At 52.5% G+C, this 19,471-nt stretch overlaps 1 protein-coding gene across 7 annotated transcripts in view; it reads right to left on the reverse strand.

Moving 5' to 3' along the window:
* Nucleotides 1-19,471, reverse strand: part of EIF4G3 (eukaryotic translation initiation factor 4 gamma 3) — a 262,238-nt gene that overhangs the window by 142,237 nt on the left and 100,530 nt on the right. For 4 of the 7 annotated variants that reach the window (XM_073656075.1, XM_073656080.1, XM_073656077.1 and 1 more), the window contains 4 exons: nt 19,329-19,443; nt 19,144-19,250; nt 18,943-19,065; nt 15,151-15,292 (listed from right to left, as the gene is read on the reverse strand). In XM_073656075.1, the coding sequence (XP_073512176.1) occupies nt 15,151-15,292; nt 18,943-19,065; nt 19,144-19,250; nt 19,329-19,443 (487 nt within the window). The remainder of the gene's footprint in view (nt 1-15,150; nt 15,293-18,942; nt 19,066-19,143; nt 19,251-19,328; nt 19,444-19,471) is intronic. The other 3 variants (XM_073656081.1, XM_073656078.1, XM_073656079.1) reach the window with 2 other exon arrangements.

Consider the following 19,471-nt stretch of genomic DNA (forward strand, 5'->3'; position numbering starts at 1 on the left):
CACTATTCTGCTGGAGCAGTCACTGTGTACATACATTACATTACTGATCCTGAGTTACATCCTGTATTATACTCCAGAGCTGCACTCACTATTCTGCTGGTGCAGTCACTGTGTACATACATTACATTACTGATCCTGAGTTACCACCTGTATTATACTCCAGAGCTGCACTCACTATTCTGCTGGTGCAGTCACTGTGTACATACATTACATTACTGATCCTGAGTTACATCCTGTATTATACTCCAGAGCTGCACTCACTATTCTGCTGGTGCACTCACTGTGTACATACATTACATTACTGATCCTGAGTTACCACCTGTATTATACTCCAGAGCTGCACTCACTATTCTGCTGGTGCAGTCACTGTGTACATACATTACATTACTGATCCTGAGTTACATCCTGTATTATACCCCAGAGCTGCACTCACTATTCTGCTGGTGCAGTCACTGTGTACATACATTACATTACTGATCCTGAGTTACCACCTGTATTATACTCCAGAGCTGCACTCACTATTCTGCTGGTGCAGTCACTGTGTACATACATTACATTACTGATCCTGAGTTACCACCTGTATTATACTCCAGAGCTGCACTCACTATTCTGCTGGTGTAGTCACTGTGTACATACATTACATTACTGATCCTGAGTTACATCCTGTATTATACTCCAGAGCTGCACTCACTATTCTGCTGGTGCACTCACTGTGTACATACATTACATTACTGATCCTGAGTTACATCCTGTATTATACTCCAGAGCTGCACTCACTATTCTGCTGGTGCAGTCACTGTGTACATACATTACATTACTGATCCTGAGTTACATCCTGTATTATACTCCAGAGCTGCACTCACTATTCTGCTGGTGCACTCACTGTGTACATACATTACATTACTGATCCTGAGTTACATCCTGTATTATACTCCAGAGCTGCACTCACTATTCTGCTGGTGCAGTCACTGTGTACATACATTACATTACTGATCCTGAGTTACATCCTGTATTATACTCCAGAGCTGCACTCACTATTCTGCTGGTGCAGTCACTGTGTACATACATTACATTACTGATCCTGAGTTACCTCCTGTATTATACTCCAGAGCTGCACTCACTATTCTGCTGGTGTAGTCACTGTGTACATACATTACATTACTGATCCTGAGTTACATCCTGTATTATACTCCAGAGCTGCACTCACTATTCTGCTGGTGTAGTCACTGTGTACATACATTACATTACTGATCCTGAGTTACATCCTGTATTATACTCCAGAGCTGCACTCACTATTCTGCTGGTGTAGTCACTGTGTACATACATTACATTACTGATCCTGAGTTACATCCTGTATTATACTCCAGAGCTGCACTCACTATTCTGCTGGTGTAGTCACTGTGTACATACATTACATTACTGATCCTGAGTTACATCCTGTATTATACTCCAGAGCTGCACTCACTATTCTGCTGGTGTAGTCACTGTGTACATACATTACATTACTGATCCTGAGTTACCTCCTGTATTATACTCCAGAGCTGCACTCACTATTCTTCTGGTGCAGTTACTGTGTACATACATTACTGATCCTGAGTTACCTCCTGTATTATACTCCAGAGCTGCACTCACTATTCTGCTGGTGTAGTCACTGTGTACATACATTACATTACTGATCCTGAGTTACATCCTGTATTATACTCCAGAGCTGCACTCACTATTCTGCTGGTGCAGTCACTGTGTACATACATTACATTACTGATCCTGAGTTACCTCCTGTATTATACTCCAGAGCTGCACTCACTATTCTGCTGGTGTAGTCACTGTGTACATACATTACATTACTGATCCTGAGTTACATCCTGTATTATACTCCAGAGCTGCACTCACTATTCTGCTGGTGTAGTCACTGTGTACATACATTACATTACTGATCCTGAGTTACATCCTGTATTATACTCCAGAGCTGCACTCACTATTCTGCTGGTGTAGTCACTGTGTACATACATTACATTACTGATCCTGAGTTACCTCCTGTATTATACTCCAGAGCTGCACTCACTATTCTGCTGGTGTAGTCACTGTGTACATACATTACATTACTGATCCTGAGTTACATCCTGTATTATACTCCAGAGCTGCACTCACTATTCTGCTGGTGTAGTCACTGTGTACATACATTACATTACTGATCCTGAGTTATATCCTGCATTATACTCCAGAGCTGCACTCACTATTCTGCTGGTGCAGTCACTGTGTACATACATTACATTACTGATCCTGAGTTACATCCTGTATTATACTCCAGAGCTGCACTCACTATTCTGCTGGTGCAGTCACTGTGTACATACATTACATTACTGATCCTGAGTTACATCCTGTATTATACTCCAGAGCTGCACTCACTATTCTGCTGGAGCAGTCACTGTGTACATACATTACATTACTGATCCTGAGTTACATCCTGTATTATACTCCAGAGCTGCACTCACTATTCTGCTGGTGCAGTCACTGTGTACATACATTACATTACTGATCCTGAGTTACCACCTGTATTATACTCCAGAGCTGCACTCACTATTCTGCTGGTGCAGTCACTGTGTACATACATTACATTACTGATCCTGAGTTACATCCTGTATTATACTCCAGAGCTGCACTCACTATTCTGCTGGTGTAGTCACTGTGTACATACATTACATTACTGATCCTGAGTTACATCCTGTATTATACTCCAGAGCTGCACTCACTATTCTGCTGGTGCACTCACTGTGTACATACATTACATTACTGATCCTGAGTTACATCCTGTATTATACTCCAGAGCTGCACTCACTATTCTGCTGGTGCAGTCACTGTGTACATACATTACATTACTGATCCTGAGTTACATCCTGTATTATACTCCAGAGCTGCACTCACTATTCTGCTGGTGCACTCACTGTGTACATACATTACATTACTGATCCTGAGTTACATCCTGTATTATACTCCAGAGCTGCACTCACTATTCTGCTGGTGCAGTCACTGTGTACATACATTACATTACTGATCCTGAGTTACATCCTGTATTATACTCCAGAGCTGCACTCACTATTCTGCTGGTGCAGTCACTGTGTACATACATTACATTACTGATCCTGAGTTACCTCCTGTATTATACTCCAGAGCTGCACTCACTATTCTGCTGGTGTAGTCACTGTGTACATACATTACATTACTGATCCTGAGTTACATCCTGTATTATACTCCAGAGCTGCACTCACTATTCTGCTGGTGTAGTCACTGTGTACATACATTACATTACTGATCCTGAGTTACATCCTGTATTATACTCCAGAGCTGCACTCACTATTCTGCTGGTGTAGTCACTGTGTACATACATTACATTACTGATCCTGAGTTACATCCTGTATTATACTCCAGAGCTGCACTCACTATTCTGCTGGTGTAGTCAGTGTACATACATTACATTACTGATCCTGAGTTACCTCCTGTATTATACTCCAGAGCTGCACTCACTATTCTGCTGGTGCAGTCACTGTGTACATACATTACTGATCCTGAGTTACCTCCTGTATTATACTCCAGAGCTGCACTCACTATTCTGCTGGTGTAGTCACTGTGTACATACATTACATTACTGATCCTGAGTTACATCCTGTATTATACTCCAGAGCTGCACTCACTATTCTGCTGGTGCAGTCACTGTGTACATACATTACATTACTGATCCTGAGTTACCTCCTGTATTATACTCCAGAGCTGCACTCACTATTCTGCTGGTGTAGTCACTGTGTACATACATTACATTACTGATCCTGAGTTACATCCTGTATTATACTCCAGAGCTGCACTCACTATTCTGCTGGTGTAGTCACTGTGTACATACATTACATTACTGATCCTGAGTTACATCCTGTATTATACTCCAGAGCTGCACTCACTATTCTGCTGGTGTAGTCACTGTGTACATACATTACATTACTGATCCTGAGTTACCTCCTGTATTATACTCCAGAGCTGCACTCACTATTCTGCTGGTGTAGTCACTGTGTACATACATTACATTACTGATCCTGAGTTACATCCTGTATTATACTCCAGAGCTGCACTCACTATTCTGCTGGTGTAGTCACTGTGTACATACATTACATTACTGATCCTGAGTTATATCCTGCATTATACTCCAGAGCTGCACTCACTATTCTGCTGGTGCAGTCACTGTGTACATACATTACATTACTGATCCTGAGTTACATCCTGTATTATACTCCAGAGCTGCACTCACTATTCTGCTGGTGCAGTCACTGTGTACATACATTACATTACTGATCCTGAGTTACATCCTGTATTATACTCCAGAGCTGCACTCACTATTCTGCTGGAGCAGTCACTGTGTACATACATTACATTACTGATCCTGAGTTACATCCTGTATTATACTCCAGAGCTGCACTCACTATTCTGCTGGTGCAGTCACTGTGTACATACATTACATTACTGATCCTGAGTTACCACCTGTATTATACTCCAGAGCTGCACTCACTATTCTGCTGGTGCAGTCACTGTGTACATACATTACATTACTGATCCTGAGTTACATCCTGTATTATACTCCAGAGCTGCACTCACTATTCTGCTGGTGCACTCACTGTGTACATACATTACATTACTGATCCTGAGTTACATCCTGTATTATACTCCAGAGCTGCACTCACTATTCTGCTGGTGCAGTCACTGTGTACATACATTACATTACTGATCCTGAGTTACATCCTGTATTATACTCCAGAGCTGCACTCACTATTCTGCTGGTGCACTCACTGTGTACATACATTACATTACTGATCCTGAGTTACATCCTGTATTATACTCCAGAGCTGCACTCACTATTCTGCTGGTGCAGTCACTGTGTACATACATTACATTACTGATCCTGAGTTACATCCTGTATTATACTCCAGAGCTGCACTCACTATTCTGCTGGTGCAGTCACTGTGTACATACATTACATTACTGATCCTGAGTTACCTCCTGTATTATACTCCAGAGCTGCACTCACTATTCTGCTGGTGTAGTCACTGTGTACATACATTACATTACTGATCCTGAGTTACATCCTGTATTATACTCCAGAGCTGCACTCACTATTCTGCTGGTGTAGTCACTGTGTACATACATTACATTACTGATCCTGAGTTACATCCTGTATTATACTCCAGAGCTGCACTCACTATTCTGCTGGTGTAGTCACTGTGTACATACATTACATTACTGATCCTGAGTTACATCCTGTATTATACTCCAGAGCTGCACTCACTATTCTGCTGGTGTAGTCACTGTGTACATACATTACATTACTGATCCTGAGTTACATCCTGTATTATACTCCAGAGCTGCACTCACTATTCTGCTGGTGTAGTCACTGTGTACATACATTACATTACTGATCCTGAGTTACCTCCTGTATTATACTCCAGAGCTGCACTCACTATTCTGCTGGTGCAGTCACTGTGTACATACATTACTGATCCTGAGTTACCTCCTGTATTATACTCCAGAGCTGCACTCACTATTCTGCTGGTGTAGTCACTGTGTACATACATTACATTACTGATCCTGAGTTACATCCTGTATTATACTCCAGAGCTGCACTCACTATTCTGCTGGTGCAGTCACTGTGTACATACATTACATTACTGATCCTGAGTTACATCCTGTATTATACTCCAGAGCTGCACTCACTATTCTGCTGGTGTAGTCACTGTGTACATACATTACATTACTGATCCTGAGTTACATCCTGTATTATACTCCAGAGCTGCACTCACTATTCTGCTGGTGTAGTCACTGTGTACATACATTACATTACTGATCCTGAGTTACATCCTGTATTATACTCCAGAGCTGCACTCACTATTCTGCTGGTGTAGTCACTGTGTACATACATTACATTACTGATCCTGAGTTACCTCCTGTATTATACTCCAGAGCTGCACTCACTATTCTGCTGGTGTAGTCACTGTGTACATACATTACATTACTGATCCTGAGTTACATCCTGTATTATACTCCAGAGCTGCACTCACTATTCTGCTGGTGTAGTCACTGTGTACATACATTACATTACTGATCCTGAGTTATATCCTGCATTATACTCCAGAGCTGCACTCACTATTCTGCTGGTGCAGTCACTGTGTACATACATTACATTACTGATCCTGAGTTACATCCTGTATTATACTCCAGAGCTGCACTCACTATTCTGCTGGTGCAGTCACTGTGTACATATGTGGCACCCCAGGGGTCTGGTCTCCACAGTAATAGCAATGTTATGTCTGAGAGCAGGTGGGAGGTCCTTTGGTCAGGGATCCTGTGCATGCCACACCTCCTGCCCAGTCCTGGGAGGGGAAGAACTTCCCCTATATAAAACTGGGGCTGAGGCAGGGTTAGGAAGAAGTAGAGTAGAGAGAAGAAGAGGAGCAGCTTAGGAAAGAAAGATCAGGAGCTCAGTGGGAGCAGTGCTATAAGAAGTCAGGGGCTGGCAGCTGAAGAGCTCGTCCTGATTGAAGAGTTACCACCGGACCCGGAGTCCGAGGCTGTGGGGACTAACTCCTATCCAGCAGCAGAAACCGACCGGCAGGGGATTGCAGGTCCTCTGGCCCAGAAACCCGAAGGCACGGTCACACGCGTGGGACCAGCACCGCCGTCGTGGAGCGGAAGCCACTAGAAGGCCCCGAGTCACCGGCCATACGGGTGAGCACCACACGGTACACTCAGGGACGTGGGCTACCTTTACCCGCCTCTAGCAAGGAAGCCAGAAGAGTACAATTAGTTGGGGAGGCCTACAACTCCGCCTGGCCAGGGGAGATCCCATCTGCTCAAGGACTGACCAGGCCCCGATCGCTAGCCAGTACTCCGGGAGGGTCTATCTTTGTCACCAGTAAAGACCCTGAACTACACCGCATCGTCTCTGAGTGGTTCCTACTACCCCCATCATCCACGTCGGCTGCCCTGAGGCCATACCCCTCCCGTTGGGGGTTATACCATCCACGCTGCACCATCCTTCCACCGGCCTCAGCGGTCTGCCCTGCAGCGGCAGCTCCATAGCTGCATTCAACGGGTGGCGTAGTCGTCCTACATCTACTGCTAATACACCGCCACTCAGCTTGACTCCCTGGGCACGGACCGGGTCACCGCCACGAGACTACTACCCCTATCAGATCTGGCTCCGGGTAGGCTCCCGCGTGCGCAACGCTACTCAGCACAGGCCCAGGGGCGCGTCAGCTTTTGGCGTAGTCGGCAGGATCTCGTGCCCGCAACCACCGGGTACTGCGTGCCTGAAAAAAGAGACTTTTAAACTTACCTGTGGCGAAGATTCCCGCCATCCGGCGCCATCTTCAGCCTTCTTCCCGCCATCGGTGAAGATTCCCGCCATCCGGCGCCATTTTCAGCCTTCTTCCCGCCGTTGGACGCCATCTTGAAGACGCCGCGCGGGAAGAAGAGGGGCGTGGACTCCAAAAGCCCGCGAGAACTGAAGCCCCGCCTCACGTCCGGACGTCGCGTAAGGTCCTGGAAGGAGCCCAGCAGACGCTGACGTCACAGGAGCGCGACGGAAGGTCCTCAACCCTGACGATCCACTGCGGAGCCGCGGCCTACGGAAGAGGATCATCGCAAGGTAGGCCACGGTCCACTAGGGGGGAGGAAGATGTCGGATACGGAGGAGAGCTTCACTGCCTCAACCCCCGCCAGCGCCACCGCTGTTGCAGTCATGCCTTTCACCATGCCCTATATCCCGGGGGCGGCCTGGCTACCCCAGTACTCAGGGGAGTCACATACCCTGAATGACTTTAGAGAAAAGCTGGATAGCCTCTTCCAGGTGTACCCCCTCACAGAAGAGCAAAAAGTGAGCATCCTGGTGGCCCAATTAACCGGGGCAGCCCAAAGGGAGGTAAAGTCCTGGCCACCTGGGGGGAGGACTGTCGCGGGGATACTAACCCGGCTGAGGGACACCTTTGATACCCGCACCTCAGCCGAGATCAAGCTTAAATTCTATGGGTGCAAGCAGCGAGCGCATGAGAGTATAAGGGACTATGCCCTGAACCTACAAGAGGCCCTGAGAGCCATTAAGCAGACCGACCCTGACGGCGTGGGAAACGAGGACAGGCTGTTGACTGAACAATTTATAGAGGGTTTATATTGCAATGCCCACCGAACCCAGTTGCGGGCAATGGCCTTACAGGACCCTCATCTGGACTTTGCACAGTTCAAGGACAGAGCCATCCGGGTGCTCCGAGAACCGGCACCAGGTGGCGTTGTGACCCACAGGCGCCCAGCTATCACTTACCACCAGGAGGCGGCGCCCTTGTCGGCAGGGCCTGTGGGGGCTGATGCGCAGGCTTTGAACAATGACCCGGCTCCAGACCTGCACCATCAGGTCCAAGAGCTAGCTAAAAGCGTTGCTGCGCTAACCCGAACTGTGCAGTCTTTACAGGTTTCCACTCCAGGGAAGATCCAGCTGGCATCCGGACCGGAGGACATCCCGTGGCGTCGACCAAGGAGGACCCCACCGGCCAGAGGAAGACCCAGCGACCGATACAACGAGGACGGACAACCCATCTGCCGCCGCTGCAATCAACCCGGACATACGGCAAGGTACTGTCCTTTAAACTGGCACAACCTGGGGTAGAGGGCCAACCCCCAGGAATAAGATCACCAGGCCCATCGAGCTGGCGCGACAAATATGTGGGAGGACGTCCAGTGTTGCCTGTGGTACTGGATGGCATTCCCATGAGTGCCCTACTGGACACCGGGTCACAGGTCACCACCATCCCGTACGTGCTCTTCAAGCAGTACTGGAATGACTCGGATATTACCCGCTACCCTGACGACGACTTGAGTATCATCGCCAGCAATGGTCAGCCCGTGCCACAGATCGGATTTAAAGAGGTGACCATTAAAATCGGTAGAGTCGAGCTGGCAGCACAGGGACTGATCATTGTGGACATTGACAAGCGTGAGAGTCACCCAAAGATAACTCTAGGAACTAATGTAATTGAAAATTGTCTTGCAGAGGTGATTCTCATTTTACAGCAGGTTGCCAAGAACGCCAGCTCCGGCCAGCAGCGAGTGCTCCAGAAAGAGATCCGGGCACTGATGCGACGGCAACAGCTAGAACTCTCCGGTGGTGAGATTGGTAGCGTAAGAATGTGTGACCCTTTCCCTATTGCCATGCCCCCAAAAAGTGAAATGATGATTTGGTGCCGGGCAGCTATTGGTCTGAGAGGTAGAGATTACCAGGCAATGGTGGAACCAGTCTACTCAGACAGTAGGCCCACCATTTTGACAGCCCGGGGGGGTAGTTGATGTACGCCATGGGAGGGTGCCCGTTCGCATAATAAACATCGGGAAGAGAGAAGTGTACCTGCCCCGGTATGCCACGCTAGCCAAATTATATACTATCAACCAAAATTCTATACAGTCTGTGGAACCCTTGCCTCCATCTCACCCGGAGGAAGGTAACGGCTCTGAGAAAATAATGGAGGATTGGTGTCAGCAACTACATTTGGGTACTGACTCCACTCCCTCCCACCAGAAACAGGGAGTCTACCGGGTGGTTCAAGAGTATGAGAGAGTGTTTAGTAAACACCCGTTAGACTTCGGGCGAGTCAAGGGGGTAGAACACCACATCCCCACGGGAGACCATCCTCCTATAAAAGAGAGGTATCGACCCGTACCCCCTGCACATTACCAACACGCCAAGGGGATGCTTAGAGACATGAAGGAGGCTGGGGTGATCAGGGATAGCTGTAGCCCCTGGGCAGCTCCACTAGTCTTAGTCAAAAAGAAAGACAACACCATGAGGATGTGTGTAGATTACCGGAAAATCAACCGTATCACACACAAGGATGCGTACCCCTTACCAAGGATAGAGGAGTCTTTGGCTGCTTTAAGATCTGCTAACTTCTTCTCTACCTTGGATCTCACTAGTGGGTACTGGCAGGTTCCTGTAGCAGAGGCGGACCGGGAGAAGACCGCATTCACCACCCCGATGGGACTTAGCGAGTTTACCTGCATGCCGTTCGGACTCTGCAACGCACCAGGAACCTTCCAGCGATTGATGGAGTGCTGTCTGGGACACCGGAACTTTGAGACGGTCCTGTTATACCTGGACGATGTCATCGTCTACTCCAAGACCTACGAGGACCACCTGAAGCACCTGGCGGAAGTGTTTGAAGCTCTGGCAAGTTACGGCCTAAAGGTGAAACCCTCCAAGTGTCACCTCCTGAAGCCAAAGGTGCAGTACCTGGGACACGTGGTGAGCGCTGATGGAGTGGCTCCCGACCCTGATAAGATCACCGCAATTAAGGAATGGCCAAGTCCCTCCAGCGTAAAGGAAGTGAGGCAGTTCCTCGGGTTGGTAGGCTACTACCGAAGGTTCATTCCCGGTTTCACCAAAAAGGCAGCTCCTATGCAGGACCTCCTGATAGGCCAGTCCAGGAAGGCCAAGAACCAGAAGCCGCCCTTCAGATGGGAGAAGTTGGAAGAAGAGTTCTTCCGCCAGCTGAAGATGGCCCTCACGGGGGACGAAATCCTGGCGTACCCGGATTACAGCCAGCCCTTTATCCTCTACACCGACGCCAGTAACATCGGGCTAGGAGCCGTACTATCCCAGATCCAGCAGGGGAAAGAACGGGTAATTGCTTATGCCAGCCGAAAACTGAGACCCACCGAAAGAAACCCTGAGAATTACAGCTCATTTAAGCTAGAGTTCCTGGCAGTGGTGTGGGCAGTCACCGAACGCTTTAAGCACTACCTCGCTGCTTCCCGGTTCACCGTGTACACGGATAACAACCCGTTGACACACCTGGACACTGCAAGACTCGGTGCCCTAGAGCAGAGATGGATGGCCCGTCTGTCCAACTACGAGTTCACAATCAAATACCGGGCAGGACGCTCCAATACCAACGCGGACGCCCTGTCCAGGATGCCAAACCTACCGGACGTAGAGGAAGATTCAGAGGAACTGGAAGAAGTTGAGCTCCCCGCGTTCCACCGTCATGGGACTATCCAGTATTCCCACCGTGTAAGAAGTAAGCCAACCGCTACGTTCAACCCCTTACCTCATTACAACTGGGTGGAGACGCAAGACAGTGACCCTGCCGTCCGACTGGTGAAGGAGATGCTGACTCGGCCAGATGCTCGCCTTGACCCAGACGCTCCGGAGGAAACCAAGCAACTGTGGGCTGAGAAGAGTCGACTGTTCCTTTACAAGGGAAAGTTGTGCCGCAGAATGGTTAACTCCCGGACGCATGAACTAATCTGGCAAGTAGTGGTGCCAAGAAGAGACGCAGCTATGGTGATGGAGGCATACCACGACGGGGCTGGGCACTTCGGATGGAAGAAGCTGGAGTTCCTGCTGCGCGGGCGGTTCCATTGGGTAGGCATGAGAGGAACCATCGAGAGGTGGTGCAGAGACTGTGGCCCGTGCAACCTGAGAAGGAAGGACCGTGCCAGCCAGAAGACTCCCCTGCAGTCCATCATCACCAGACAGCCGTTGGAACTGGTAGCCTTGGATCATGTAAAACTGACCCCAAGCAGAAGTGGCTACGTCTACGCGTTAACCATCGTGGATCACTACTCCCGGTTCTTGGTTGTCGTCCCCGTCAAGGACTTAACGGCTCACACAGCAGCTAGAGCCTTCCAGCAGCACTTCTGCCGTCCGCATGGATACCCGGAGCAGGTGCTGACGGACCAGGGGCCTGCCTTTGAAGCGGAGGTCTTCCAGGAGTTCTGCACCCTGTATGGATGCCGGAAGATAAGAACAACACCCTATCACCCGCAAACTAATGGACTTTGTGAGAAAATGAACCAGGTGGTGATAGATCTCCTGAAAACATTGCCCCTGGAGGAACGCAGTCTGTGGCCTGAGAAGCTGCCCGACCTGGTGGACCTATACAACCACATCCCTGTAGGTTCCACCAACTGTACCCCGGCTTACCTAATGAGGGCAAGACCTGGTAAGCTTCCTGTTGATCTGGAGATGGGAGTCCTGACACCCGAGGACACTTCACCAGAAGCCAACTGGGACACAGAGAGGCAGCAGCAGTACCGGAGAGTACAGGAGAGCGTGGAGCGAAGTCTCTGTCAGGCTAGGGAAAGACAAGAGAAAACTTACAACCAGTATGCTCCCGCTGTTCCCCTGGTACCCGGAGAGCAGGTCTTGAAGAGGAAAAGACGGCTCCACAAGTTGGACGACCAATGGGAGAAGGACCCGTACACCGTACTGCCCTCAAGCCACAACAACCCGAAGATCTGTACCATCAGTAAAGACGGAGGGGAGACCATAGCCATTGTATCCCGGGATCACCTGAAGAAGTGTCCCGAACAGCTACGGAACCCTGAAGAGGAACAAGAGGACCCTCGACCCGTAGAGGAAAGGGAAGATATGGTTAGTACAGTGCTCGGAGACTTCCCTCGGTCTTGGACTCAAGTCAATGGTGCTGTTGTGGTACCCGTCCTCACGTTCCTCCAACCAGCATCCCAAGTGCCTACGGAGACGCAGGTAGAACTGGAAGAGCAGCCGGTCCAGGAGGCAGAAGGCCCCACACAAGCAGACCAGGAAAATCAACCCTCTGCTTATAGTGAGCCTGCCGTACCCCTAGTGAGCCAAAGAGTCCGTAGACGGCTGCCCAGTTTACCCTTGACAGCTCCTATACCCTGTAGCTCAGGACCAATCAACCAGCTCCGTAGGTCCACTAGGGTCACTAGAGGCCAGCTGCCCATACGGTGGAGGATCTAAAATGTTCAAGCTATTTTATTAATGTTTACCTGTTTATTGTTGCTTGTGTATAATTATGTGTTTCTAGTTATTTATAGGAGTCTTTGGTGGATTTACCGGGAATCCTTTATGCATATAGTTGGAGCGTAACCCAGGACGGACTGAAAGACTGTTAAGGACTCGGGGCAGGACAGACCCCTACCTGGTTACGTCTCCCTGTGTTGGTGAAATGGACACCCTTGTTTTCCTCAAAAGTTACACCCGGTTGCGGACACGCCGTGACCACCTTATGTGTTGTCTCTATTAGAATGTTATTGTTTGCACCTTGTTATGTTTACAAAAGTATGTTTAGTCCCGGAGTACTGACTTTCACTAGGGGGGAATGTGGCACCCCAGGGGTCTGGTCTCCACAGTAATAGCAATGTTATGTCTGAGAGCAGGTGGGAGGTCTCTTGGTCAGGAATCCTATGCATGCCACACCTCCTGCCCAGTCCTGGGAGGGGAAGAACTTCCCCTATATAAAACTGGGGCTGAGGCAGGGTGAGTGAGTAGAGTAGAGTTGAGAAGAAGAGAAGCAGCTATAGGAAAGAGAGATCAGGAGCTCTGTGGGAGGAGTGCTAAAAGGAATCAGGGGCTGGCAGCTGAAGAGCTCGTCCTGATTGAAGAGTTACCACCGGACCCGGAGTCCGAGGCTGTGGGGATTAACCCAGACCCAGCAGCAGAAACCGCCCGGCAGGGGATTTCAGGTCCTCTGGCCAAGAAACCCGAAGGCACGGTCACACGCGTGGGACCAGCACCGCTGTCGTGGAGCGGAAGCCACTAGAAGGCCCCGAGTCACCGGCCATACGGGTGAGCACCACACGGTACACTCAGGGACGTGGGCTACTTTTACCCGCCTCTAGCAAGGAAGCCAGAAGAGTACAATTAGTTGGGGAGGCCTACAACTCCGCCTGGCCAAGGGGGATCCCATCTGCTCAAGGACTGACCAGGCCCCGACCGCTAGCCAGTACTCCGGGAGGGTCTATCTTTGTCACCAGTAAAGACCCTGAACTACACCGCATCGTCTCTGAGTGGTTCCTACTACCCCCATCATCCACGTCGGCTGCCCTGAGGCCATACCCCTCCCGTTGGGGGTTATACCATCCACGCTGCACCATCCTTCCACCGGCCTCAGCGGTCTGCCCTGCAGCGGCAGCTCCATAGCTGCATTCAACGGGTGGCGTAGTCGTCCTACATCGACCGCTAATACACCGCCACTCAGCTTGACTCCCTGGGCACGGACCGGGTCACCGCCACGAGACTACTACCCCTATCAGATCCGGCTCTGGGTAGGCTCCCGCGTGCGCAACGCTACTCAGCACAGGCCCAGGGGCGCGTCACATACATTACTGATCCTGAGTTACCTCCTGTATTATACTCCAGAGCTGCACTCACTATTCTGCTGGTGGAGTCACTGTGTACATACATTACATTACTGATCCTGAGTTACATCCTGTATTATACTCCAGAGCTGTACTCACTATTCTGCTGGTGCAGTCACTGTGTACATACATTACATTACTGATCCTGAGTTACATCCTGTATTATACTCCAGAGCTGCACTCACTATTCTGCTGGAGCAGTCACTGTGTACATACATTACATTACTGATCCTGAGGTACATCCTGTATTATACCCCAGAGCTGCACTCACTATTCTGCTGGAGCAGTCACTGTGTACATACATTACATTACTGATCCTGAGGTACATCCTGTATTATACTCCAGAGCTGCACTCACTATTCTGCTGGAGCAGTCACTGTGTACATACATTACATTACTGATCCTGAGTTACATCCTGTATTATACTCCAGAGCTGCACTCACTATTCTGCTGGTGCAGTCACTGTGTACATACATTACATTACTGATCCTGAGTTACATCCTGTATTATACTCCAGAGCTGCGCTCACTATTCTGCTGGTGCAGTCACTGTGTACATACATTACATTACTGATCCTGAGTTACCTCCTGTATTATACTCCAGAGCTGCACTCACTATTCTGCTGGTGCAGTCACTGTGTACATACATTACATTACTGATCCTGAGTTACATCCTGTATTATCCTCCAGAGCTGCACTCACTATTCTGCTGGTGCAGTCACTGTGTACATACATTACATTACTGATCCTGAGTTACCTCCTGTATTATACTCCAGAGCTGCACTCACTATTCTGCTGGTGCAGTCACTGTGTACATACATTACATTACTGATCCTGAGTTACCTCCTGTATTATACTCCAGAGCTGCACTCACTATTCTGCTGGTGCAGTCACTGTGTACATACATTACATTAGGTGCATGGTATGATGATCGGGGGGCACCTACCTGCTTTGTGCTCCCGGGCGGCAGTGAGCGGGGGGCTCTCCACAGTCCCATACACCACTGGACTGTGCTCAGGAGCCGGGTTGTGCAGCTGCTGGGATTTGAAGTACAAAAGAGGGTGATAATGAGCGCGAGAACAGAAAAACTGGCAAACGGGAAGAAAAAGCGAAGCAGATAGCACAACGGAAAAAAACAAAAATGAGAAGGGTCAGAAAGTGACAGCAGAGCATGGAAGACGGAAAGTGGAGGGACGGGACGGGGAGGGACAGGATGGGGAGGGACAGGACGGGGAGGGGGGGAGGGACAGGACGGGGAGGGGGGGAGGGACAGGACGGTGAGGGGGGGAGGGACAGGATGGGGAGGGGGGGAGGGACAGGACGGGGAGGGGGGGAGGGACAGGACGGGGAGGGGGGGAGGGACAGGACGGGGAGGGGGGGAGGGACAGGACGGGGAGGGGGGGAGGGACAGGACGGGGAGGGGGGGAGGGACAGGACGGGGAGGGGGGGAGGGACAGGACGGGGAGGGGGGGAGGGACAGGACGGGGAGGGGGGGAGGGACAGGACGGGGAGGGGGGGGAGGGACAGGACGGGGAGGGGGGGAGGGACAGGACGGGGAGGGGGGGAGGGACAGGACGGGGAGGGGGGGGAGGGACAGGACGGGGAGGGGGGGGAGGGACAGGACGGGGAGGGGGGGGAGGGACAGGACGGGGAGGGGGGGGAGGGACAGGACGGGGAGGGGGGGAGGGACAGGACGGGGAGGGGGGAGGGACAGGACGGGGAGGGGGGGAGGGACAGGACGGGGAGGGGGGGGAGGGACAGGACGAGGAGGGGGGAGGGACAGGACGGGGAGGGGGGGGAGGGACAGGACGGGGAGGGGGGGGAGGGACAGGACGGGGAGGGGGGGAGGGACAGGACGGGGAGGGGGGGAGGGACAGGACGGGGAGGGGGGGAGGGACAGGACGGGGAGGGGGGGAGGGACAGGACGGGGAGGGGGGGGGGACAGGACGGGGAGGGGGGGGAGGGACAGGACGGGGAGGGACAGGACGGGGAGGGACAGGACGGGGAGGGACAGGACGGGGAGGGACAGGACGGGGAGGGACAGGACGGGGAGGGGGGGGAGGGACAGGACGGGGAAGGACAGGACGGGGAGGGAAAGGACGGGGAGGGACAGGACGGGGAGGGACAGGACGGGGAGGGACAGGACGGGGAGGGACAGGACGGGGAGGGACAGGACGGGGAGGGACAGGACGGGGAGGGACAGGACGGGGAGGGACAGGACGGGGAGGGACAGGACGGGGGGGACAGGACGGGGGGGACAGGACGGGGGGGGACAGGACGGGGGGGGACAGGACGGGGAGGTGGGGGGAGGGACAGGACGGGGAGGTGGGGGGAGGGACAGGACGAGGAGGGGGCAGGGACAGGATGGGGAGGAGGGGAGAGGAGGGACGGGGAGGAGGGAAGGGGAGGAGGGAAGGGGAGGGACGAGGAGGGGGAGGGAAGGGATGTGGAGGGGAGGGAAGGGATGTGGAGGGGAGGGACGGGACGAGGAGGGGGCAGGGACAGGACGGGGAGGATGGGAGAGGAGGGACGGGGAGGGGAGGGACGGGGAGGAGGGACGGGGAGGAGGGAAGGGGAGGAGGGAAGGGGAGGAGGGAAGGGGAGGAGGGATGGGGAGGAGGGAAGGGGAGGAGGGAAGGGGAGGAGGGATGGGGAGGAGGGATGGGGAGGAGGGATGGGGAGGGACGAGGAGGGGGAGGGAAGGGATGTGGAGGGGAGGGACGAGGAGGGGGAGGGAAGGGATGTGGAGGGGAGGGACGAGGAGGGGGAGGGAAGGGATGTGGAGGGGAGGGACGGGACGAGGAGGGGGCAGGGACAGGACGGGGAGGATGGGAGAGGAGGGACAGGGAGGGGAGGGACGGGGAGGAGGGAAGGGGAGGAGGGATGGGGAGGGACGAGGAGGGGGAGGGAAGGGATGTGGAGGGGAGGGACGGGACGGGATGGAAGGGGGAGAGAAGAAGGAGAGAGGGACAGGGAGAGAAGACGGAGGGAGGAAGGGACAGGGAGAGAAGACGGAGGAATAGACAGGGTAAGGGACGGGGGAAGAGAAGACAGGACAAGGTTAGGGTGGAGCAAAACCCAAGCACAAATCACAAAAAAAAGGAATCAATTCAAGTAAATTTAAGGTGAGAAAGAAAAGGAAACAGATAAGAAAAAAGGAAAGAGAAAGACGTTACAATCAGAGGAGACTGACAGACATAACACATTATGTGACACAAGAGATGACACTCACTATGATCAGACCCGGACTGATCCCCCCATGAGCGCCACCATACACATCAAACGTGAGGCCGATCAGGACCTCCACACACATCAGACGTGAGGCCGATCAGGACCCCCACACACATCAGACGTGAGGCCGATCAGGACCCCCATACACATCAGACGTGAGGCCGATCAGGACCTCCACACACATCAGACGTGAGGCCGATCAGGACCTCCACACACATCAGACGTGAGGCCGATCAGGACCCCCACACAGATCAGACGTGAGGCCGATCAGGACCTCCACACACATCAGACGTGAGGCCGATCAGGACCCCCACACACATCAGACGTGAGGCCGATCAGGACCCCCATACACATCAGACGTGAGGCCGATCAGGACCCCCACACACATCACACGTGAGGCCGGTCAGGATCCCCATACACATCAGACGCGAGGCCGATCAGGACCCCCACACACATCACACGTGAGGCCGGTCAGGATCCCCATACACATCAGACGCGAGGCCGGTCAGGACCCCCATACACATCAGACGCGAGGCCGATCAGGACCCCCATACACATCACACGTGAGGCCGATCAGGACCCCCATACACATCAGACGTGAGGCCGATCAGGACCCCCATACACATCAGACGTGAGGCCGATCAGGACCCCCACACACATCACACGTGAGGCCGGTCAGGATCCCCATACACATCAGACGCGAGGCCGGTCAGGACCCCCATACACATCAGACGCGAGGCCGATCAGGACCCCCACACACATCAGACGCGAGGCTGATCAGGACCCCCACACACATCAGACGTGAGGCCGATCAGGACCCCCATACACATCAGACGTGAGGCCGATCAGGACCCCCATACACATCAGACGTGAGGCCAATTAGGACCCCCATACACATCAGACGTGAGGCCGATCAGGACCACCATACACATCAGACGTGAGGCCGATCAGGACCACCATACACATCAGACGTGAGGCCGATCAGGACCCCCACACACATCAGACGTGAGGCCGATCAGGACCCCCACACACATCAGACGTGAGGCCGATCAGGACCCCCATACACATCAGACGTGAGGCCGATCAGGACCCCCATACACATCAGACGTGAGGCCGATCAGGACCCCCACACACATCAGACGTGAGGCCGGTCAGGACCCCCATACACATCAGACGCGAGGCCGATCAGGACCCCCACACACATCAGACGCGAGGCCGATCAGGACCCCCATACACATCAGACGTGCAGCTCCCACACTGCAGCCCCCCACACTGGCAGGAAGGCCTGGACACCGGGGGGCGCAGATGAAGTAACGAGGGGCTGCACCAGGGTTACAAGTTATCATCAAGTCACGGACTCTGAATGGAGAGCAATGACCCCGTGATCAGTGCAGGCCCTGCAGACAGATCAGAGCCTGTGCTCTGCCCCCGTCACCTGTGCAGACACTACAGACATCAGTGCTGTCCCCATGGGTCGCTGATGAACATGGCGAGGCTGGTCCCTTACCTGAGGTGGGGTGGGTGTGGAGCTGGGCCTGAGGATCGGCGGGGTGGGATTTCTACTTCCTCCCCCGGACATGATCTCCTCTGTGATGTCTTTGCCGCCCTGATTGGGGTCTCTGATTCGGATCTGAAAGTGAAGGAACATTGTGAAATATTAACCCCTTGCAGAGGCGCGGCCCATGATCAGACAGTAGGGGGCGCTCACCGTCTTCTTCTCCCGCTTGGTGGGCGGTGGCGGCTGCTGCGGCTGCTGTGTAGGCACTATGATGGGCGCTGACGGGTACACCGGCTGACTGGGGTAAAACGGGGCCCCTGGAAGGTGACAGTGAAGGCTCAGCACACCCATCATACCGTCCCCCCATACAGGGCGAGAGCCGATGGGGTCCTTACCGTACGGGGCAGGGAACTCCCCGGGTCCTGGGCCTGGATAGAAGGGGTTAGGCCCGGGGGGCTGCACAGGGTACTGCTGAGGGGGTCCCAGGTAAGGAGGAGTGCTGTGTCGATACTGGGGAGACAGAGGAGAACGTTACGTC

This window comes from Phyllobates terribilis, unplaced genomic scaffold (genome assembly GCF_046119375.1).
Source record: "Phyllobates terribilis strain yellow unplaced genomic scaffold, ASM4611937v1 Scaffold_12__6_contigs__length_324123572, whole genome shotgun sequence".
Classification (NCBI taxonomy): domain Eukaryota; kingdom Metazoa; phylum Chordata; class Amphibia; order Anura; family Dendrobatidae; genus Phyllobates; species Phyllobates terribilis.